The sequence below is a fragment of the Aulonocara stuartgranti genome (assembly GCF_965226115.1).
Source record: "Aulonocara stuartgranti genome assembly, chromosome: 17".
Lineage (NCBI taxonomy): Eukaryota > Metazoa > Chordata > Actinopteri > Cichliformes > Cichlidae > Aulonocara > Aulonocara stuartgranti.
This window is the reverse complement of record NC_138953.1, coordinates 31,272,808-31,297,215: the sequence shown is the minus strand read 5'-3', so window position 1 is coordinate 31,297,215 and position 24,408 is coordinate 31,272,808. Positions and strand designations below refer to the sequence as shown.

Below are 24,408 nucleotides of genomic sequence, written 5' to 3'. Positions count from 1 at the left end.
TTTAAAAGTAACCTTCCCAACACTGGCCACGATAATCACTATTAACCAACAAGTGAAGAGTTCTTGAAGTTGATGTGCTGAACTTGGAAACTAAAGTGAGTGACTTTGTCAAGGTAGTGACAAGACAACTAGATTAGAGCATCTCCAACACATTATGTCATGTGTTCCCAGTAAGCAATGATTAGTACTTACCAAAACAGGAGAACTGAGCATGACTCAATGATGCCACAAGACCTGAAGGGAGTCTAAACCAAAGTTCTGAAAACTCTACTGCTGGTTGCTAAAACACATCAGACTTCCGCTTTTACCTTGTCTCTGTGGCTAGGTGCATGTTGGGGGAAAGATGGCAAAAGATAATAGAAAGAACACAAGCCAGTGGAAGCAGCTGTGGCACTGATGTGACTGTTACACCTACCTAAACTTGCAAACATGCTACATACAATCCTTAGTCTTCAGCAGGAATGTTTGAGATCCATGACAAAGAGTTCAGGGTGTTGAAATGGCCTTCAAATTCCCCAGATCTCATTCTGATCAAGCATCCCTGGGATGTGCTGGAAAAACAAGTCTGATCCATTGACCCTCCCACTTTACACCCTGCACGACTGGATCTGCTGCTCATGTGTCGGTGCCAGTCACTATAGGACATCTTTAAAGGACACAATGGGGAAGCGGTTGTTTAGCAGGCGAAAAGGGAGCTACCTACTAGAGGTGGGAATCACCATACATCCCACGATACGATATTATCACAATACTTAACGCACGATACGATATTATTGCAATTTTTTTTTTAAATATTTTGCGATCTTCAGATTCTGTCCATAAAGGTAAACTTTATCAATATTCATTTTATCTAATATCAAAGTCTCACACTCAGTCTCTCATTTCAGTCAGTTTTATTGTTGACAAACTGAACGGTTTGTATTACAGTCTAGTCCAACTTAACTGAATGCAACCATCTGGTACAATTATAGCTATTCTGAACTTTGAAATTTATGAAAACTATGCAGCCCCTTCAGCAACTGAAGAATTTGAAAGTAAATTAAAACAAAATATAATTTTACATTAAATAAAAAAGTTTTAAACTTAATTAAAATAAAACATGTCTTAAATTAAAATAAGTAAACTGTCATGTTTATTGCTGCCAAAAAAAAAAAGTTAAACACATTTGGACAGTGAAGGAATGTCAGGGTTCTTGCTCAGAAAAAGGATCAAAATGCTCTGAAGTCAGAGCATGTTCCATTCCACAAACTTTTTTTTGTAACAAAATATCGATTTCTGCTGTCCCTGTATCGATACATTATTAGCAAACAAAATATCACGATACTACACAGTATCGATTTTCCCCCCCACCCCTACTACCTACACAATATGAAGAACACTGTGGGCAGATCCTGGTATAGTCACAATGAACTCTTCTGGATTGTGTCACCAGTGTCCTAACATGATAGGACTGATTTTTGACATTGTGCTGGTTGACAACATGACACTAATACATTTTTTGTATACTGACATTGTTGCAGGATAGTTTTAGCAGTTTTTAGCAAAAGTTAGAGTGAGCTGAATTGAAGTGTTGTTGCTTCTGTTGAACAAAACGAGAGAAATCTTGGATCTTTTTCATCTTTTATCATTAAACAGAATAATTTAGGCTTTTTTATTTAATCATTAGATCCCTCAGGAAAGCAGCAGTACTAGTACTTTCTGCATTTGATTTAAACTCTTATATTTTTGTAATACATGTTTACATTTCGTCACACATGCTGCAGTTGTCACTGAGTTGCCTGCAGCTTCATTTTTTTCTTTATTCTCCTCTCTTTACGCCTTGTTTGTTTTTCAGTGACTTATTAGTGTTTGCTCCTGTAACAGCTCAACCTCCCCTTAGGAATCATTAAAATTTCATCTCATCTCATCTTATAGGGCCCAAAAAAAAAATCTTTGTGGCATCCGAATGTCTATAATCCCCCGTGGAAATAACCGGATCCAGTTGGGAATCTGTGTTGTTAAATATCTCATGCTTGCTCAGGCAACAAAGATGACATAGAAGAAGAAATTCTCATGGGTAATTAAAGTTTTCATTAAAGAAAACAAAGAGATAGTGGTGTCTAGTTTAAGTTATGTTGAGCCTGAAAGCTAAATATGCTGTTGTTCTGGAACAGCCCACCCTTCCAAGAATTGGAGGAAAGGTTATGCACACGAGTTCTAGTTTTACAATACAATCAACTTAGTTTGGCTTTATTCAGTGGCCTATATTATTAGCTGATATTAGCCCGTCATATTGGGATACTGGAGGTTTGTATGTCCATAGCCTTCTTGTTAGGAAATGTCAAGTAGTCATATTTTTGTGGATGTGGTCATTTTGACACGAGCCCAAGTTTCTAACTAGTTTGTGAAATACACAATTTAGCCAAAAAGGCTACTTAATTTAAGGAAGCAAATGCAAACAGTCTTCCAATGGATAATTGCTTAAAACATGTCAGAAGACATGTCCCGGGATCGTGGAAAAGATGTTTCAGAAAGGTTACATTATTTTGCATCAAGTAAAAGAAGCAGAAACTACTGATGCTACGTTATGAAGTGTTCAATTAAAGTGTCAGGTGTGGTCAGGAATAAATCTATAAGGAAAGTGGTTTGAGATTACTGTGTTTAGTATTACTATGTTTATTAGTGAAAATAAGATCATTTCTAAATGCAAAATATGAAGAGAACCCAAGAGATTGGGACTAAACAGCTGTGTAGCTGTCAGTTTGCTTGGCAATGTAAAGCATGGATTCTAGACGCACATCACGGGCGTGCCTAGTGCCTACTGAGGTTGTGAGGTCAGTTTTATGATTCTTGGGTTGCTTCTATTGGTCAGCTGATTATTTGAATACACTGCTTACATTTTGCATCAGTGTTTTTTTTTGTTTGTTTGTTTTCTTGTCTTGTTTTGGTAGTACGGGCATAGGCCAAGATGACAATGCCAGGATTCATTGGGTTCACATGGGAGCATGAGACATAATTTTTGCACATGAATCGATCATCAGAGTTCAGAACTGAACCCGTCTGAGAATCCTTTGGGATGTGCTGCAAAAGACTTTACACAGTGGTCCAAATCCTCTAACACTCCCTAAGTTTGTTGAAACAATGCCACATCACAGCTAAAGGCAGTCCACTGAAATACTAGTGTGTGAGACTCTTTGGGTTGGGAAGTGTACATTTCTGGAGAACATCAAAACTGCACCGGCCTTAAGAATCCATTATCAGCTGGGCTCTTTAATCTAGTGTGCATCCTAGCCTGTTGTTATTAAAAAATGTGAACAAATGTTAGTCTGGAAGAGCAAGTAAACAAGAATACACACGGCAGATCTAAGCCTCTGTGAAAGAAGAACGTCTTCTGTGCTGCAATTCTGAGGCTTAATGAGGAAGGCTTTTATGGTTTGACTGCAACTCCAAAGTTGCTCAATGAAAGGAAATCCCCCGAGCTTCTAGCTTGCGACTTCAGTGTCTGACTTTGTGTCTGCCTGCCTCTGATCCACACACAGCATCATGTGCTGTCAGCCTGTATGCTGGCTCTTGTCTTGGTCATGTGCTCCTAAATTGGTACACCACCACTTCCTTTGACTGCTTTTCTGTATCTATATTTTTGCATGCGTACAGCATATAAATGTATTGAACAATATTTGCTTGTGTCACTTTCCATCTCTCTGTGGCTAGCTTTGTCATAACCACTGTATCCTGTATGCAACTCACACACCTACACTGCGAGCTTTACAGAACTATTTATTAGTAGGCTACATTACTAAAATACTGTACATGTGGTAAAGTTATGTGGGCCGGTGAAGTAATCATTCACAACTTATCTTGAATAGCCATAGATGCTGTCATGTTACTGACACTTGTCTTTTTCTGCTTCTGTGCTCTGAGGAAGCTGCACGGAAGAGAATAAAATACTTTCGATACTTTAAGAAGAAAGCTGTCTTAGACTGTTGGTTACAGCACCATTTATATTTTGAGAAATGAAACTCTTTAGCACTGATCCGTTTTCACTTTGTCACATTGGCAGGTTATGTCACTGTTAAAGCCACATAATATGGGTGAGAGCAGAAGTCTTAAAATATCACATAAGAAATGGAATTTGTCTCTACAGGGCTAAAAGTATAGACTTTTTTTTCAAATTCTGCCATCTAGTGGTGAACAAAACATAGCACAGACCTACTTTTAGTTTTATACGTACATGAGATTAAAAGTTAATTTCGTCATATAAGCCTTGTAATTCGCCCTTCTTAGGATGTCAGAATTTCTGGGCGTTTCCTGATCAGCAGGATGAATTTCTTGCCATTGCATCATTTTGATTTTCTTACCCGCAGCACAAAACTTTAACTTTTTATCCAGGCTAGAAAATCCAGGGTTTAGTTTAACAGTAAAAAAATAATTTTTATGAATTTTGGCCTCTGTAGGAATGTCTCATTAAAGATCATCAAAAGCCTGTCACTCTCACTGTCAACTGTAATATTTATTCAGTAACAAACTCTTGTGGGCTTTTCTTTTTTTCCTCTCCCTCTCTTTCTCTCGGTCTAGTACGCAGGTAGAAGGCGACGTAAAGGAAGAGATCCTCCAACCCCCAGAGGCTCACCCCGTACCACCCATTCTGACCCCATCTCCTCCGTCAGCCTTCCCGACTGTCACGAACGTGCGACAGGACAATGACCGCTACCATCCCAAACCCGTCATCCATGTCCTCGCTACTGCGCAGCACAACGTGACAGAGGTGAGCTGGACATAAACTAAAAATTGGCAACTTATAGGATACTATTGTGTATAGAACTACATGGTATGTATCTAAAGGGTTTTTATTGTACATGGGAAGTTGCACGGATATAAGAATAGTAATTGGTCTGGTAAAACCTGTTATATATTAAGTCAGCTAATGGTTATGGAATTTCCTAGACTGAATGATGGGGAAGCTGTGATTTAGCAACGATGGTGCGTGGGCAGTCTGTTGGCAGCTATAGATGTCCATATACTTGCAGGGACGGCTGATAGAGGGGCAGTGTTAAAAATATGTGGTACATCCTGTCTGTGGGCTACTCGAGCTTTTTCTGTCGTTGATCCATCGCTTTTGTTTGCTTTGGGGTTTTTTGTGTGTGTGTGTTGTGCCACTCGTTCATGCTCACGGGGCATCAGTTACATAGTTGTGAAGATATCACAGATGGGGCAGGACGCAGCCAGTACGTAGACCATAAAGTAGGAGTTAGCCCTCTGACATGGGTACTCCCTGTTATTACAGTGGTCCTGGTTTAGGAGCACGTAATTACACATTTAAGTGGAAAATTAAGTTCATTACCAAGTTGAGTTGTTTAAGTTGTTTTTGTTCCAATGAAAAGTTCCCATCATGTAGGTATAGGTGTAACTTTACAGGAAGTATCAAAATGAGATGCTGTAAAAAGGAAATCTTTATCTTTTAGCAGTGGAAAAAGTTGCATTTTTGTCTTTTGACATTATTTATGTTCTAAACAAACCGTAACATCACTAAAGAACTGCAGCTGATTCCATGATCTATGTGTCTGTTATGATGATTTCTTTTGTTTTTGTGCAAGTAAAATGTAGTAAATTATTATTTCAGAAGAATTAAGTTTCAGTCTAGAAGGGAAAACAACCGGCTCACAGTCTATAATAACAGCAGAAGTATGAAAATGCATGAATGTAAATAAGGTTGTTTTGTTCTCCTACAGCTCATGTTTGTTTTTTGTGTGTGGGGCCTGCTTAATCAGCTTTTTCTGAACTCTAACTTAAACATCAAAGATTTCTGGTGGCGTGTGAATGTTTTGCTTTTTGTGAAGGGGGGGAGATTACATGTCTCATTTGTTCTACTTTACGTTTATTTCAGGATAAGAACACAGACCAGCAGCAGAATCAGCTAGAGCCCAGTCCAAACAAACAGACCAGTCCCTCAGAGCAGAAAGATCAAGAGCAACTAAGCCGAAAACAGCAGAGTCAGGTCTCAAGTCTGGATCTCAATGACAACTACAACAACAAAATGTCTTCAAAGTCAGAATCAGGCCAAAGCCAGACTCAGACCCCATCCTCGCCCCTCTCCCCAGCTGTTGATTGTTCTGGTGCTCCTCGAATCGAGAGGAAGCTCAGCATTGAGATTAAAAAGGTGCCACTGCAAGAAGGACCTCGCAGCTTTGACACCTCCTCGTCGATGGGAGTAGCCGGCGGACAAGGCTCCAGTTCTAGTAACAACAGCTGCGCACTGCAAAGAAGTCACGCATTTAAAGCTCGCACTGGTCAGTCCCTTCTGACATCCAGCTCCTCTCTGTCAGAGGACTCTGGCACAGAGGGAGGAGCTTGTGGATGTGGAGAGAGTCAAGCAGATGGAGGCAGCCTCGCCAGGCCGAACCACCTTCCTGTGAAGAGTGGAGAGAAGGTGGAGAAGCAGGGAGGGGATTTGAAAGCCGGCCATGCAGCGTGGACTCAACACAGCAACAGCCCGGACAAACAGTACCCCAAGACCACCTCCTCTTCTTCCTCCTCAGACCGTGTGGCTCCATCCTCATCCTCCTCCTCCCACCTCTCCTCTTCCTCCTCCTCCTCCTCCTCCACACCTGTTAGGACTGCCCTGAGTTTCACCAACCCCCTGCACTCTGACAACTCGGACGAGGAGGGGAAGGTGTCCGAGGAGATGTCCGGAGGAGGAAAGGAAGCTTTTCGTACAAGCGTATCCACAGCGACTGCCACCGTAACGGCATCCTCTCAACATGGAGACCAGCAGCCGGTCAGAAAGGTGTCGCCGATGTCAATTGCAGGGCAGATCACACCAACGGTCTCTCCATCCTTAGCAAGTAGGTCGATCAGTTGCTTGAACTGCTTTCCTTCTCAATTCTTTAAAATATGTGAAATTAATTAAGAAATTATGAAAACTAAACACTAAACAATGAGGTTTAGCAGGCAAATAGTCAAGAACAATCTCCCTGAAATGCACATGAAGGCACCAAGTAAGCTTGCACTCAACTACTGTACACTCAGGAAATAAAAAAAATCACACTGTAGAGTAATTTTCTGGGTCGGTAAGGAGCCAGAGGTCTCAAACAACAATCTAATGACAAGCTATATCTGTCAACACACACACTGTGTTCTCACTGCTGAGGAGTTAGAGGCCAGGAGAGGGCAAAACGGGAGGAATGGAAGAAAGGAATAAGAGGAAATGACAAGAAAATCGGAGAGAGATAGTTTCCAGTGAGTCTCACACAAAGCATGACTGTTTGACTAATTGGTTGGTTTGGGAGGAATGCTGCAAATATGGACATGTGTGGAAACAACTCTTCCTCCTTCAGCTTGTTTATGTGTGTTTGTCTAAGTGAGGGAATTTGTGAATGGGAGAAAGGATGAATGAAATTGTTTTGTGTGTTTGCGAGCAGAAAACTGTGTGCATGTTGGATGGGGAAAGATCAACACTGCATGATACTGATGAATGCACTTACGCCACTTTGGTGCACGTTGGGTCAAACAGACAGTGTCACGCTGTTTGGGATTGATGTGATTGTGACAAGGAGAAGTGGGTTTTAATCTCCTGGTGGGGTGTGAGGACTGAGACTTCTGCTGCTCTTCTTTCTTTGATCTGAGCTCACGTGAAATTGAGTGGACTGGGCTTAAATCGTCTGTGCAGTTTAAATTCAAAATATACTGACATGCCATTGAATCTCTGGCATTATACCTGATGTCACGCTCTCCTCGAGTATTTCCAATATTTAAAATCGGATGTGAAAATGTGTCTGTTTTGACGTCGACTGTTTCAGTCTGCTTGGCTTTCTCTCACACTCTGTCTGGGCTGCAGCAGTGCTTCAGTTATGAAAAGCTAACAGCTGCTGTTTGATTGGTTGCAAGCATCTAATGGCTGCTTTGTTGAGGAGTTGCACTGAGCAAATTGCTGCTTTGTGGTTGGTCAATAGAAAGCTGGTGGCTGCCTGTTTTGCTGACTGCATTGCCAATGAATCACTCACACCTTTTGTAATTGCCCATTTTAGAGAGATTAGTGCAGCTCACAGTGCTTTACAAGCCTGTAACAAACAAAGAAGAATTAAGCAAAATGAGCAGGAAATTATGGAGGGATCAAATATATACAGCTAATGTTTTAGTTTATAATTATAAAAATAATCAAAACAGTGTTTTTAATTCTGAAATATAATTATCACGTTATTAATGAGTTTTTATATGTACAGTTTACAGAAAAAATCAGTTTTTGATCCATTTCTAATACAAAATGTTTTTCTTGTTTTTAACACAGGTGGTCTAATACATTTCTTAAGCTTTTGCGTTTTTGATTGTGATTGGACTGTCTGCAAACAAGATGACATTTACCAGAGCATACAGTTTATGCTGAGGTGGTGTTGTGTCCCATCTACACCTAAAAACTTTCAGACAACATTTGGGATTTTTTTAAAATTTAGACAGGTCACCTGCAGGGATGCAGGGTTAACACAGAGAGACAAACCATTTGCACTCACATTCACACCTATAGGTAGGGCTGTGCGATATGACCAAAATCTCATATCCCGATATAATACATCTATCATCTGATAACATATAAATCACAAAATTGTAACATTTTATGTAAATTCTGTGAATCTCAGGCAGCTCGACTTGCGTGAAGTGTTTACAGCTGCGCATCGTGTACCTGGAGTCGAGTATTTTAACCGATGCATGAAACGATACATTTTTAGACATAAGTTGTAACGGCCGCCGTTTTCTTTGTGAGTATTTATTACACGGCGTGCTGCGGGGAAAAGCCTGCTCTAACGTTTGAGTCTAAGGTTTATTTTTTAGCACCTGGCGGCTCTTTTTTACTTCTCATCCGTAAATAATCTGCTCTTTCACGTGATTCAGTTTATTTTGAAAAGTCTCAACAGGATCTTGAGCTTTATTGTGAAAGGTTTGTGTGGAAAATAAACAAGCGGACACGCGATGGTTTTACCGTTGTTGTTGTTGTTGTTGCTAACGACAACGCATAAAAACAGCCGCTTGTCCGTCAGTAGTGTGGTTATATTAAATATAAGAGAAAGAGAGAACTTTAAGAAATGAATATAGCCACTACTGTGACCATCAAAATGATGAAAAAATATTGCTGTAAACGGTTTATTTTACGACACCACGAAACAAACGATAGCGTAAAATGAAACGATAGACGTTTTTATATCGTCATCCGATATATATCGTTATATCGAACAGCCCTACCTATAGGCAATTTAGAATCACCAGTTAACCTAATCACACTAATTGCATGTCTTTGGACTCTGGGAGGAAGCTCGAGCATCCGGAGTATCCACAGAAAGGCAGTGGGCCTTGGCCAGATGGTGGAATATTAGATGAAGGGGACATCACCTAATATTTAACTTAAGATTTTGACTTTGACTCTTTTTGCCAACCAAGAAAGTCAGCTGATTTCTTTTTTAACTTTCTTGGTTGGCATATGAGAAGGGTTTAATTTATAATTCATAGCAAGGATAACTGCTGGCTTTGTGTAAAGCAGAAGTATCTTAACCAGCCAAACTTTAAAGTGTCATATTTTCCCCTTCATATGTCACACTAACTTAACTATAACCGGGTAACGATGATGCTGAATTTTGAAGAAGAGATTTTTAAGAAACTGTAGCTATGACTTAAGTGTGGCGGTTCCACAAACTGAAAACATCGCTAAAAATAACAGATTGGCCATTGTGGATATTGTTTTTATTTTCATTTATTCATTGTTTCTTGCCAGACAGAGAAATTAACAGATTATTAACGGTTTTAAAATCTTTAAGCACAAATGTAACTTTGCTGAACAAAAACTGGATCCCAGATCTTTTAAGGACAAAATGAGCAGATCACTAAGCGACACTACTAAGGGTCAATGTCATCTTATCTGCCAGTAGTCCAGTGGCAGCCAGCATGGCAAACATGAGACTATACGGACATTTCTCTGATCCCTAAAATGAAGTAATGATAACACGATATACACCAAATAGAACCAGTGAATATCTGTATAAAAAAGTAACAATATGCAGACAAATTATATAACATTTAACATTCTTGCCTTTTTGTCTCCATATGACTGCCGATCTTTTTGCCCTTCTTCTCGGCCAGTAGTTAACCTTGCTTCTCATTTGACCTCTGACCTTTTTAACCCAGACTGCTGGGACAGCGACGACTCCCCTCCCCCTCTCCCCGAGCGAACCCCTGAGTCCTTCATACTGGCCACAGGTGCGTTTGCATTGGTCAAGTTCCACAGGTGTGTACCCAGTGGTGTGGATTGACTGGGCGGCCACGTTATTGTGTTGTCCTTCTTTTAACAAAAGGGGGGGAGGGAAAGAGGCAGTTGGATCAAAGATTCATGTGCTGCTGTGTGGTTTAGCCATATTTTCGCGAACTTGGTAGTGAGAGTAAAGCCAGGCAGCAGTGGTTGTTTGATGCAGTCGGCAGCCTCTGATGTGAGCTGAAACAGGAGGAAACTGGTTTTCTGTGTTCTGCTTCTCTTGCCTAGTACAGCGTATGAACAGGTAGGGGCCTCAGTCTCTGTCATCCTCACTTCAAACAACCAGATGGACTCGCATATTGCAGGTAGGAGGCCTCTCGTTCACAGGATTGACTCGCCATTAGCGCGACCATCCTGCTGCCTTCTGCTGTTCTTCTTCTTTTTTTCCTTCCTCCCTGCACAGCTCCTCTGATAGTGGAAGAAAACAGTATTAAAAATATTCCGCCACGAGGGAGCACATGAGATGAAAAGGAGGTGTTTGTGTTAAGAATTAAACCACTGCTGAGAGGTACTTTGGCAGTTTTGAAACACTAGAGGTCAGCATTGCTTATTTCAGCCATGCAGAGATGGAGACGGTCATAGTTACAGCTTTGGGAAGCGAGTTACAAATAGAAACATGGATACAAGAGGGCAGAAAGATGAGGTTAATTTAAAGAAAGCAGTTTAAGAGGCTGTCCGCTGTGTGCGCCCGGATCATTATGGTTCAATTAATTATTTCAAATGTTTTACATAAATGCAGGCACAACTTGGGAGCACCTTTTTGAGGATTGACTGTGATTTTTAAGCGTGTCTGAATGTGGGAATGTGTGTGCATTTGTGCTGTATTGTGTGTCTTTTGATCATTTGTCCTCAAACGCCCATCCTGTGTTAAATTCACCGATTGTCTTCCTCTCCGCCAGACCCTTTGGAAGCGAAAACATCAGCTTCAGCCGAGTGGAGTTCACATAAAGGTGCGAACGCACAAATCATTAGTCCACTAATTCTCTTCATCTCTCACCTCTGTTTGAACTCTCCATCCCTGCCTCTCTGCATGTTCCCCGATATTTTTTTTTGTGCTCACAGTAGTTGGCCAGCAGAGCGGAGCAGGAAAGGGACCTTTGGTGATTTACAAATTAGCCTGCCGATGATAACACTGACAGCGTTGGTCAGAAAAACCGCTGCGAGGATGAGAGAGTAACAGAGATACAGGAGGAGGGGGAAAAGGGAGTGAAAAAGATAAAACATGTCTAGAGAGAGCTGCAATTATAATGAGTGCATATGCTTATCTGTGCTATGAGGATTGTGTGATGATGGTTAATGCCAATTTATTGCTTCAGTAGTTTTACTGTGGCTATGACAGCTTATTTGACTTTAATTCAGTGGGGATATTTTTTTTTACCTTTTTATGAGTATAACTCACTAGGAGCATTTCTTAAGTATAAAAAGGCTGCTTTGCAAGCCGGGCTTTTAGCATCAAACTTTCATGGGAGAGAAATGTTTGAATTTTTGCACAGTAACACTACCTAGTGAACCAGATGTTGTCTCATGGGACGTGTTGATACATAAACATTTAAAGCCCTCGTCAAAAACCCCCAAAAAACACACATTTTGTGTGTTCGTCTTTGTCTTAAATCTATTTCTCTCTACAACATTTTAAACCTGGTAGGCTGTTTTTTGCACCTGTGGTATTTGGTGTGTTTAAATTATTCTCTGGTTCGGTCCCTCCCCCTCTTGGTATGCAGGTGTGAATGCAGTATTCAGACTCGGGTGCATACCAAAGCAACCCCACCGAGACCCTGAGGTGGTCTCAGAACGCCAGAGCACTTTGTTTGTGGTGTGAACGCAATCCGAGCAAACTGCATCTACGTGTATGCTGCAGGTTTGAGCTAAGTCCTTCATGTGGTCAGGTGTGCTTTGCATTCTGGGATACAGCTGGGTACCACAGATGTGCAAAGTGCACAAACGGTTATAATGGGCTAGCAGCTAGCTGTAACAATAATGTAGATTCTCCACTAGACCAGAACACAACATCTTCTTACTGCATTTACTTTTGTTGGTCATGATCGTTTACCAGATACAAATAACCTCTCTTGTAGTGTTTGTTAAATTTTCTGTATTCTCAAGCCGGTGGTCTCAGAACATACAATACAAGTGTTTGGATGCTGGGTTAATGTGTTAATGAGAGGCATCCACAATCAATGATCTTTGCACAGCAGGTGGCTGCACTCATTCAGGAATGGAGAGCAGCTCCTCAACAGCAAATCAAAATACTTGTGTGGTCCGTGAGCAGACAAGTGACTGCTTGAATCACGTCCAGAGGCCATATCTCCCAAAAAAAAAATAAATTTTTTTTTAACTAAAATCTATTTAAAACACAAAACTTGAGTTTCTTTATTTTGACTAGTATACTTTTGACTTGAGCAATAAATGCTGTAAGCTATCATATATCTACTTGTTACATACGCTTTCTACAGCTGTTGGTAGTTTTTAATGATTACACTATTTTAACATTTAAGGTTTCACTGTAATTCATTTTGTTTTCAGTTATTTTAAGAGTCTTGTATGTTTATCCTGTACTGTCTTGTTAAGCATGTTTTCTGTCTTCTTGACTTCATGTTTTTTTTATATTTTCTCACATGATCCTATATCACTCTAACGAACTCATTTTAAAATCTGCTTTATAATGTAATTGACTTGAATTATGAGTAGCATATACACCACTGTTATTTCAAGAATACTTCCACCCCATTAATCTGTCTTTCTTGTTGCATTTGATTATGTGTAGATGCGTCTGACTGTGTGACGACCTCTCCAGCCGACCTTCCATCTGCTGACACCACAACAAGCAACAACAGCAAGCCAGAGCTGGGTGGGTAAGTCTACTGTCTCATTTGTTGTAGACGGCTTTTATTTTGTAATTGTGATTGGATACTGTTGTTGTTCAAGTCTCTACTAGTTGAGCCTTTGAAGGAACATCAATGGTGAATCTGTGCAGGAAATATTGCTGACAAACACGGTTTCTATTAAGGTCATCATTTTTTGATTTGTGCCACTGATTTTGCTGATCAGAAAGCTCGCTTTGGCCTACATGTGCAGAAAACGTTTGATGGTTCTTGAGAACAGGCAGGTTTTCCCTCTGGTGTTGAGGTAAAACAAACTGAGCTAAGACATTTTCTCCTTCCAGGGTTCGGTAACCGCTGCATTCAGCCCAAAGGTCCTCGACGACCCCCCCTGGAGTGGACATGATGGAACAGTCCAGCTGCCCGTCCACCACCACTGTCCTCCCTTGTCAGGAGATGGGGTCTACCAACCTCACCTGGCTGGTCCAAAAACCAAGATGATAGATGCTACGCATTTCATAGAAAAACCTTCTGAGTGACTGTTTGCCAGTACCCTCCTCTTCCTCCTCCTCCTCCTCAGTCCTCCCTGCAAAGTGCCACTGTGCCGAGCAGGGACAGTCAAGAGGCTAGAATGTTCTCCTCCTCAGCTTGCTGATGTTGGCAGGTTTGACTACTCTAGATGCTGACCTGGGATCAGTTATTTCCCTGTTTTAATAAAGGATAATTCCTGTGGGGGGGTTTTCTCACCTTTGTTTTTTTTTTTTTTTGGGGGGGGGGGTGACTGGAGAGAAGACTAAGAGCGGGCATGTTTTTCCTCCATGAGCTGTAGACACCTCGCTTTTAAGGCTGTTACATGTCAAATATAAATAATAAGTGTTCAGGCTGAGCGCTTTGTTTAAAGCCAAATGAGAATTTTTTTTCCTCCTATATCAGGAATTACCTTAAATTAGAAAAACTACTGTGGGAGGCTGAACTCCCAGAAGTTGTCTGTTGCCTCCTACTGAACGAACAACAATCTTGAAAGCGAACTTCGATAATCTGTTACCCATTTCTGTTGGGTATGCACAGGTTGCCAGGGTGCTCTCTCTTTGTCTCTCTCTCCCTGTTTCAAAGTGCTGGTGCTACATTACAAAGGATCGTCACGGAAACGAAAGCGCTAGAGCTCACTGTTACCAGTTTCTCACTGCTGTTGTTAGCTCTGCTATTTTACACGTCCATGCTTCTCTGCCAGAGTGACAGGTTAACAAAGTTTGGCCATTGTGGTGTTCATTAAAGTGCAGCTGGTGATTTTATGGCAGCGGGCAGTAATAGTTGTGTCAATGTCTCAGTGGCAACTAACTGAGCTTTAAAAAAGAAATAAATAAAAAAAATGAGAACGAACTAGCAAAAACTGCAGTTTCTGTAGTGGCCACTTGAGGCTTCATAGAGTCCATAGTCCCATATTAAAATCTCTGAATTTCCAGCATTTTTTTGGGCTCTATAACTTATTTGCCTCTTTATATAAAGAATATGGTGGGTGGATTTTTACATTACTTATTCACATGGGTACTGGTGAGGCTTAAAGCTGGGGTGGGGGGGCGTTGTTTTGATTGACAGGTTTACCCAAACAGGAAGCATTTTTGCGATGCTGGTGATTTATGGGGCATTTTTGTATCTGACTTGTTGCACAGACATATCAAAGAAGTTTGTGCTTCAGTGTCAGTGAGTGAAATTCTAGCATTTTATTAATCTAATACTAAGCACTTACGGATCATATGACCTGTCAAAAAAAAGAAAAAGAAAAGTTGAGGTTTTAAAAATGGAAATCAAAAACAGATGGTGGTTACATCTTCTATATACAGTCTATAGTCTGAAAGCAAAAACGGTAAGATTAAAGCCAATGAATTTGTGTAAAGTGTAGTATATATGTGTGAGCTCCAAGCAGCTGAACCAAAGAGTACAGTCCCACCTTAAATTAATGAATTGGAGAATTTTTTTTTCTAAGCTACCCACGTTTGAGATAAAATGACATTAAACACAGAAAAAGCCGAACTTGTTAGCTCTGTGACTCTGACTCTCACAACTGGGACCATGAGCCTGCCTTAGTCCACCTTTCAGAGAAGACAGCTGATGGCAGCCCTCCTTTATTTGCTCTTTTCTTCTTTCGGTGTTTCTGGCTCGTCTGCTCGGGACTCATATTTCTTCCGTTTATTTGCCGTTCTTCTGTCGGGTTTCTTTCCTTCTGCCAAACCTCAGCTGATCGACCATGAAAGTTTCTTTCCTTTCAGCTGCCAGTTTGCTCACGACAAACCCCGGTGTTTCGGAGTCTGAATGTTACACATCGCCTGAAACGCTTGAACCTTTGACTCGACAGATTGAAATTAAACCTCCAAGCCTTCTCTATAAGTCAGACTTGTTTGGTTTCTCATCTGACGGCGTGTTGTTCTTTACCTGCTTCTGAGACAATGATCCAATAGGACAACAGCAGCCAGGGACCCAGGACTACTACTGTTTACTCTTCTTCTTTTTTTTTTCATTCTTTTTTTGTTCTCTTTCATTAGCTGCCATAACTATACAGTATATGCATTGTTTTATAAAGAGCTGTACAGGACAGTTTAGGTATAAAATACTTCAGATTTCCTTTTTTTCTATCTCCTAAATGTTCCTATTAACAGAAGATGTAAGAAAATCAGTGCATGATGATGAATCCTCCCTCTACACAATGTTTTTCTTTAAACTGTAAATTATTCTGCTACCCTCTTGTTTTTGCTTCTGGCAAATATTTCAGGGGTTTGGTTTTTGTTTTTTTTTTCTTTGTTTTTTTGGAATTATATGCTTAGATTAAAAACAAAGTTTTAATTGGTTGGCAGAGGAAAAGCAGAGGTTGCCAGCCCAGCCCTCTTTGAGATAACTACAACGGGCTCTGAACAAGATTGTAATAATAATATTAATAATGATGATAATATTGGTTGTTTGTTTTTGTAAATGGTATTTGAAAAGTTATTTTTGTATATGCAGTTGTTTGTTGTGACACAAGTCCACTGCCCCCCCCTCCCCACCCAAACATCAACGTTTCTCACTCACTCTCCTCTCCATCATTTCTTATTCTTTTTGAACTTTTTTTTTTTCTTTTTTTAAAAGGCGCAACTGAGATGAATGTCCTGTCCTCTACAAGGAGCATCTGTCGTTTCCTACTTACTTCCCATTTTGTTTTTGCTTCTTTAATCTTCGCCCACTCCTGCCCTCCTTTCTGCCTTTTCCCATTTTTTTTGAGAAAGGCTGTCATTTCCAACACATCTGTATGCCCACGCACAACAGAAGAGACTGTCTTTAACTTTATTGATTCTCTTATAATTCGTTATCCTCATTTTTCTGTTTACTTCCACTCCCCACACACACACACACACACACACACACACACACACACACACACACACACACACACACACACACTCTCATGCACACGCCTCGATCTCAGTAAAGAGCCCACCTGTGCCTTTAAGAGAGAGCCCGCCTGCCCGCACTCACCCTTTCCCTCTGCCCTCCAATCATCATTAGCGGCATGACCATAAGCGATGTGATTCGCTGCTGCTTGCTCATCGCCTCCTGTGGGACTCTCATTCAGCCACGCCCCCTCAGCCCCATCCTGTCACACACACACACGTTTGTATGTTGCAGAAATCAATCAGTAAAAATGACCTTAAGTAAAGATGTGCCTCTTTCGCCTTCATTCATGTAAATATTCCTGAATAATTGTGAGTTTGAATGTGTGCATCTCAGCAGGAAGCATTATTTTATACTATAGACCAGTCAAATGGCTAATGCATCACTTTGACTTAGTCGCCTGCTGACTTGTAATCTGATGTTTTCAGACGTGACTGACTTCAAAATGAACTCGTGAACTTTCAGTCAGTGTGAGTTTTGTGTGTCTGTGTGTACGCTGTCACAGCAGGAAATGCTCACACACCTTGTGGAGCTGCCAAGACGACTGTATTCACTCAAGCACGCACACAGACTAATATGACAATTAATCACAGCAGGGGTCATAAACACACACTGGCTTTCTCAGAGACCTTGAGGGCTTTGCATTTGTATTCACTTTACACACAGAGAAGCACAGCAGGAGGGCACTCGTACTATAATTATTCGCTGGTGCTCACAGGTAGTCAATGCTCATTTCAAATTAATTATGCAATCATGGACAGTACAACTACCGTGGTTCAGGCACTGATGGGTTTTTAAAGTTATCCTGGGTTAGGGTTAAAAACACTTTACATTGATAGTCAAAGGAGCTTGCAAAGAAAAGCGTCTGGACTTCTTTAAGTTGCTTGAAGACGTTTCACCTCTCATCCGAGAAGCTTCTTCAGTTCTGAGTTCTTCAGTCCGGAAGAATGAGGATGTTTCCTGTATATTTTCATAGAATAGAAATGTAAATAAACAAGTAGCTTTCGGTTCCACCTTGACTTCCATTCACATATTTAAAAAGTTACTTTGAAAAGATTACACAGCACAGCATACAAGTACGTCCTTCACCCTTTTTAAATGTTTGTGGCTCACGTGCACGATATTTGTATACACAGCATAATAAAGTGCACATGCCTCTCACCCCCAGTGCTTATTTACTTTATGCACACTTTCTACTACCACCTGATTATCTGTGCAAAGTTTTCCTCTCGGCTGCACACTAACACAGTATGAATGCACCATGCACCCTTCTTTCTCTCTCTGTTTCTGAGTATTAATATTAAGCCAGGTTGCTGTCTTAACTGGGTCACCTCAGTTTTCCCAATGAGCAGTTTAACATGTTATGTAATGGCTTATAAATATAGCCAGTCAGTGTTGGATATGTGAGCAGCAGGCTGCACAGAAGAAACTGTGTCAGCTCTCTTTTAAAGCCTGTAATATTAAAATACAGATTTACTGTAGCTATATGAGTCACATAAAGTCGATGCTGGACTCAGCACATGCTTACACACATCTCTTCTGTCACTGCATGCACAGACATCAAATCTCTGCTCGTGACTTGCATCATGCAATAATCTTGTCACAATATTTATAACCAGCTGTAACTTTACAATTCCCCTCGTGCAGCTGCTAATCATGTTTGCTATTCATGGTTGATTGTCACACGCTGACAGGCCTTGTACTGAGAACTCTGCCTGTCTGATTGAAGAAAATGTTTTCATCTCAGTAAATCAAAGTGTAAACAACGCCAGAGGATTCATGACACGGTCTAATGATGTGATAAGCGCATTCAGTTGTAAAGATTAAAGAGGGCATATTTATCTCTTTAATGGGAGCAGTTGCATGTGCAGTCCTACACTGTCAACACTTACTGTACACTTCCCCACAAGTTCTGCCAGTCAGCTTATGGACATTCTTCCAAAATATAAGCACATAGACTACAGTGACGTCTGTGCAGGACCTTTTAAGATGTTGGATTAATGCAGTCTTTTTAATGACATGTCTGAAAACTTCAAAGTGATTTAATATCACTGAAAATTTAATTTTTACTTAGGGATGGCAAGTTTTTTTTTTTTATTACTGATTCTTTTTGTTTTTGTTTTTCAGCAGAAACAAGGTCCACTGTTTAAAACACCCTCATACCTGAGGTTTAGCGGTAGTGTTCAAATGATCAGGTCAGCCACAGACATTAAGCATGCAAACATACGTCTTATTTGAACCTATTTGTAAGTTTTTCTTTGGGACTGTCCCCAAATATTATGCAAGAGAAAACTGTTGGATTTTATGGTTTTGGTCCATAATGCTGTAGGATCTCTACCTTTAAAAATATAACTTTGTTGCGATTTGGAGCAATGAAAGTTGGCATATGATTTAAATTTAATCTTAAAAATCTAAGGGCTGCATTTCAGTACTCAAAAAGTTGTTGAGCTTTAGAAATATTTGGCTCCTCATAGTTAAAATCTACACCTTTCCTTGTTTCATAAACACAAAATGCCATAGATCGTACGTAAAATACAACACATGCTGCTAAGGCACAGATACTTAAGCCCCGCCTCTATTTTTTCCCCTCGCTACCTGTCAGTCGAGCCTGAGTCCCGCCTCCTCGCTGCCTGGCTGTCAATTCAAGTTCGGCCCCGCCCCTTCATCGCCTGTCTGAACGTCGCGGAAAAAAAGCAGCATCGGCTGCCGTTGGGGGAAGAGAGTAAATAGAGAGAGAAGCCTCAAGATGGCTGACTCGCAGGACAGTATTCACCTCTCTGGAGCTGCCTCTCTTGCTACTACTCCTACTGTAGCCTCCGTTCAAAGCGCGCTCGGCAAGCCGACCGAGGCGAAAGGAACCCTTGGTAACGACTCCCAGTCTTCCCGTGATTTCAACCAGCCGCCGCCGCCCAAGAAGGTCCGAGTCGAAGAGAGGAGCGTTAAACCCAAGAAACTCAACAGGGACGGAGGAGTGGGAGGCAACGGTAGCGGTAAAGAGAAACTCCAGCAGCACACGAAGCTGCAGAGTTATGGCAGCAGCTCGGGCTTGTGGAGCTGTAGTCCGGTTAAGACGGCCACCAGCAGCAGCAACAACAACCGGTCTCCGGTGGGTGCTACTGGTGGGTCCCAGACACCGATAACCCATCACAAAGTCTTTAAACAGAGCGATTTCTTCCTCCATAAGGCACCTTCTTCCTCCAAATCCAAGAAACTAAGTAAGGATAAACAGCGAGAGAAAGAGAGGGGAAAAGGGAAAGGAGGCGGAGAGGAGAAAAAGAAACATAAACTGTTGTTGACCTCCGGATCTGGGACTACTGTTAATAACGACGTCGGTAAATTTAATAACATTTCTACGGCGAAGAAAGAAAATGGAGATGTCACGTTGCCACCAAAAGGTAAGCCATTATGTTTTCATCTATTTTGTGAGTTAGTTAGTGGCATTAATAAACTTTGTGTTTATTATAAGCAGGCTAGAGTTCTGCCCTTTTATAGTGACTTGGCTAGCCGCTCGGGATACGAACATGTGCCCCGGAGTGTACAGTTTCTCTGCTTTCTCATCTGCCTGTAAACGGTCCCGTTTTTCGGAATGGCTGCTGTTGAAAAGGGCGCCCCTTAACGTCGTGCAAGATGCCCGAAAAAAATCCTCGAGCGTTGCATTAATTGATATTTGGTCGCTCGGGAACGTGTTCGCGTCGAGTTTGGAGCGTGTGAAAGCGCAGCAGTTTTAATCGATGGAGTCTCTGCGGAGTATGGCTGCCAGCTTTCCGTCGCTTGTTCACCCGCTTGTGAACCCTCGAGCTCTACTGGAGCCGCGTTCCAGAGCAGTATAGTCGCGCGACCTGCCCGTTATCGCAACCAGCCGCGCTCGTCCTGCGGTAATTTTTTTTTAAACATATTAACGTCGCATTGACTAAACATATCCACCCTTGTTTGTCTACGTTAACCACTGACCCAGTACAGTTAAAAGATAAACAAATTAATAAATAACGGCATCTTAAAAACGTTTATAAAAACGAGCTGTCATTTGTCACACCAGTGTTATAGTTGAGACTCGTTAATCAATGACATCCCTGCGCGTGCAAGTATTTATTTTCCTTGGGAACTGTGTATGTCCTGGCGTTACATGTGTGCTGTCATAACAATATAAAAACCGCCCGCCATTATAGGGTAAGTGTTGTTTTGGTAGAGCACCACGCCCCCCTCTGTAACCCCAGGCTGTAAGGGGAAACAGACACAGAGCTCCGTGGCTTGTTGATACTGCATCATCTACAGTTGTACATGCAGAAATTCAACCTTCACACCCCCAAAGCATTCATTTCTACACAGACATCTTTATTGCTACAATGTTGTAATTACACTTGGACTTTAATGAGAATATTTTGTTTTGAGCGTGGCCACTGCACTTGTTAAATGCCATTTAGATGGTTGGGTGGGAGAGGGAGATAAATAGTCTTATTTTCTCGATTGCGTCCTTTAATATGGTGCATGGTGTTGTGAAAGTATTTTCCCCTTTCCTGATTTCTCATTTCTTTTTTGCACATTTGTTTCGGTTCATCACACACATTTGCTATTACACAAAGTTAACCTGAGTAAATACAAAAACAGATTTTTAAATGATGGTTTAATGTATTAAAGGAGAATAGCTTTCTAAATCTACCCGGCCCCGTGTGAAAAAGTAACTGCCTCTCCTTGTTAAATCATAATTAAAAGCAGGCTGGATCACTTCCAGAGCTTTGAAAACAAGAAATCACTTAAATGATGGTGATGGTCTGGAGCTGCTTTGTTGCTTCAGGACCTGGGTGACATCCCATAATTGATCGGTGATAAGCTCATTCAGTTGTAAAGAAAATCAGTTTAAGAATCTTTGGAATGACCTTAAACAGGTCGTTCATGGTAAAAATAAAAAAAACAAAAACAAAACAAAAAACCCCTCCATTGTGGCTGAATTAAAAAAAGAAAAATTCTGCAAAGAGTGAGCCAAAATTTCCCCACAGCGATGTAAAACACTCATTGCTGGTTATTGTAAATACTTGATCGCAGTTCTTGCTGCGGCAGGTGACATAACCCGTTATTAAGTTCACAAGGCATTATTTTCTTCCACAGGTAGGTTTGGAGAGTTGTTAGCTTTTTGGGCATTTTTTTGTGTTTGATTGTTTTTTTTTTTAATTTATTTTTTTTATTGTTGTTGGTTTCCTCTAATCAGTGAAATTATTATAAAACTTAATTTTGTATTTTCTCAGGTTATCATTGTCTAACATTTAAAATTTGTTTAATGATCTCAAACATAAGTTTGACAAATATGCAAAAAACACCAAGAAGTCAGTAAGGATGCAAATACTTATTATCAGCGTCCTTTTGTCACACCAAAGCATCGTGCCAAAATCCATGCATATGCGCATTTGTGCTTGCCAATGTGTGGACATGTATTCACTTGTTAAATGTTTAGACACTAGAAAGGGTGGGCACATGTGATTGCATGATGTCACCCTTTTCCAGTTGGGTAGTTTAAGAGATCATGACATACTCTGAACAGTCACCGCAAACAATTAGGGTACCAGAAGGAAACGTGTTGTTGGCCTGTAGCCCTAAACACTTTGAGACACGCAGTCTTGTAAACAGGCTGCGCTGAGTGCAACTTTAATATGTTCATGTAAATATGTGGCTGGTGGCAGCGTTTTATTTAAAACACATAGATGTGGCTTTAACGATTACCCACAAAACATCACATGATTTGCTTTGCAGATAATGTGTCATTTTCACCCCAAACTCTGTAATGAATATTTTCCATTAGGCAGTTATACCACTTAAAGTCACTTAGTGCAGCTTATGATTTTCATTTCTGGACCTGACTGGCTAAATATAGATGCAACCTTTAGTAGTGATAACTAAAACCGCTCCTGCAACAGTTTCACTGAGGTGCTCTTCAGTAAAGCACTGAACCTCTAATTGCTTTAGTGAGTTGCTCAATGGCCAGCAGTAGGAGACTGTAATTATATTAAGTCGAAGATGAGGAAGTGTGTGAATGTGAATGTGGAGCTCAAAATGTACATTGATTCTAAACAAAATGAGAAAATTGACAAGATTGCTGTTCTGCGGAAGGACATGTATTTGAGGCAAATTTATGCTCTGACCTTCCTGCAAGGAAAGAATCTTTCCTACAGGGATCCAAAGAGTATCACATCATCATGGTAATATTATTAGTGTCAAAAGTAAGTGCCAGGGAGCTGTGACTGCCAGTTACATTTGATGCTGAAATAGGATACATGAGTCAGACAAAGTGCAGTGAGCAGTAGACCAAGAAAAGGGAATTTTTAAGCTGTAGGTATAATTGGGAAGTTGAGCTAGTTGCAAATCAAGTTTGACCTTGTGTAAAGTATTTATGCAGCCTTCTGAGCTGTTGTTATATTTACACACAGTTTGATATTGCAAATGCAGTTTGTCGAATACATTTAGCCATAATCAGAGGTTCTCAGACCAAGTTCCAGTGAAAGCATTCCAGTATACAAAGAAAATGTTGCACAAAAATGACGTCAATACCAATTTTTATTTTTAAAAACCTCCAAACAGCAGACGTAGCTCTCCTCTTCAGATGTGCTTCCAGTCTCCTCTCTTCATTCTCAGTCTCTCTTCTCAGTTCCAAGACCTACTATAGAGGGTTACTTTCATTAATTGTTGTGTCACATAATTAATACCACAAGCAACGAGGATAAGAAGTTGAAAGGCTTCATCTTTCCAGCACTTTATGCCAGGAGGTATTTGCAGCCAAACAAACTGTACATTAAGAAGCCTTTGAGAAGCTATAGTAGGTATATTAGCTGGTACTTGTATGTTATTTAATCATCGAGTACATTGCCCCCCACTAACTGAATTGAAATTCTTGTTCTGCACTGCTATATCACAGGATGACATGAACTGTTGATAAATGAAGTTTACTGTAGTGCTGCACAAAATGTTACCACCGGCCATGATTTGTCAGCGAGCCTCTCTCAAGTAGCAGTAGCTGATGTTTTACCTTGGTTTTATTGGGCTTATAACCAGACAGGCTTTGCTTGCTGCTTATCTCAGATCATGTAGTTGCTGTTTACTCGTTTTTTTTTTTTTTTTTTTACCAGCTAGAGTCTCCAAACTTGCCTTTGTTAATACTAACCATTGTTAACGGAAAAAGCAAAAGTGCTGTTCTCTTTCTATTGATTGAATAATTGAAGCTTCATTTAGTGGGAGCTTTAGACCATCAATGCTTACAGTCAACAAATTTGAGAGCAGATTCTGTAGATATTAATTCGTCATTACCTTTTGCAATTTTATAGTGATATTAAAAGCATAATTCCTGTCTGTTTCCATTTTTAATATGCAGAAGCAAGAATATTATCAAGTCCTTAAGTGTAGCTGTTTGTGCAAAAGCCTAATATTATGCCCATTCAGACACTTGTGCTGCATAATGCAGAGATTAAAATTCATGTAACCAGTTCTGTTTTTGGCAAGTGTTACGGTTGTTTTGTGTTGTAGCTTTGACTTCTCTGCATTTCTATCTACTGTTAAAAGCCCATAATTAGTTTATTGTGTGGATGTAAATTTACCATGCTTAAAGAACCACCAAATATGTCTGGAGCTGCACATCTGAATTACACTGAGGAGAAAATGAAGCTTAACTACCATCATCACCCAATTAAGTTTCTCTTGGCTATTTTTTTTTTTATTTGTATTTTTTCCTCTGAAAAAAATGGCAAGATCCTTAGCACAGCGTGTGCATTGCCAATACAATGACAAACACTGTATGAGTCCTATTGCTAAATCATTTTGGTTGGTGAAGCATGGATTTGCCACACCAGCAGGGGTGGACTGACCATCTGGAGTAGCAGGATTTTCCTGAGAGACGAGTGTACCTGCAGCCCTGCA

The 24,408-nt window shown here is 40.6% G+C and overlaps 2 protein-coding genes and 1 long non-coding RNA gene across 8 annotated transcripts in view; 2 read left to right on the top strand and 1 right to left on the bottom strand.

Moving 5' to 3' along the window:
• LOC309692021 (tyrosine-protein phosphatase non-receptor type 12-like) overlaps positions 1 to 15,454 on the top strand; it is a 55,277-nt gene extending 39,823 nt beyond the window's left edge. For 2 of the 6 annotated variants that reach the window (XM_082510139.1, XM_082510138.1), the window contains 6 exons: positions 4,555 to 4,744; positions 5,864 to 6,821; positions 10,147 to 10,218; positions 11,170 to 11,220; positions 13,035 to 13,118; positions 13,434 to 15,454. In XM_082510139.1, the coding sequence (XP_082366265.1) occupies positions 4,555 to 4,744; positions 5,864 to 6,821; positions 10,147 to 10,218; positions 11,170 to 11,220; positions 13,035 to 13,118; positions 13,434 to 13,495 (1,417 nt within the window). In that variant the 3' untranslated portion in view covers positions 13,496 to 15,454. Of the gene's footprint in view, positions 1 to 4,554; positions 4,745 to 5,863; positions 6,822 to 10,146; positions 10,219 to 11,169; positions 11,221 to 13,034; positions 13,123 to 13,433 lie in introns of all 6 variants that reach the window. The other 4 variants (XM_082510140.1, XM_082510141.1, XM_082510142.1 and 1 more) reach the window with 4 other exon arrangements.
• Positions 15,455 to 15,576: 122 nt separating this feature from the next.
• LOC309692025 lies at positions 15,577 to 19,197 on the bottom strand. Its single transcript, XR_014272191.1, has 3 exons — positions 19,108 to 19,197; positions 16,504 to 17,472; positions 15,577 to 16,453 (listed from the first exon to the last, which is right to left on the bottom strand). It is a non-coding gene; the product is annotated as an uncharacterized lncRNA (long non-coding RNA).
• Positions 19,198 to 19,237: 40 nt separating this feature from the next.
• LOC309692020 (uncharacterized protein) overlaps positions 19,238 to 24,408 on the top strand; it is a 39,577-nt gene continuing 34,406 nt past the window's right edge. Inside the window, exon 1 of the mRNA XM_082510137.1 lies at positions 19,238 to 19,907. Coding sequence (XP_082366263.1) covers positions 19,259 to 19,907 — 649 coding nt within the window. The 5' untranslated portion in view covers positions 19,238 to 19,258. The remainder of the gene's footprint in view (positions 19,908 to 24,408) is intronic.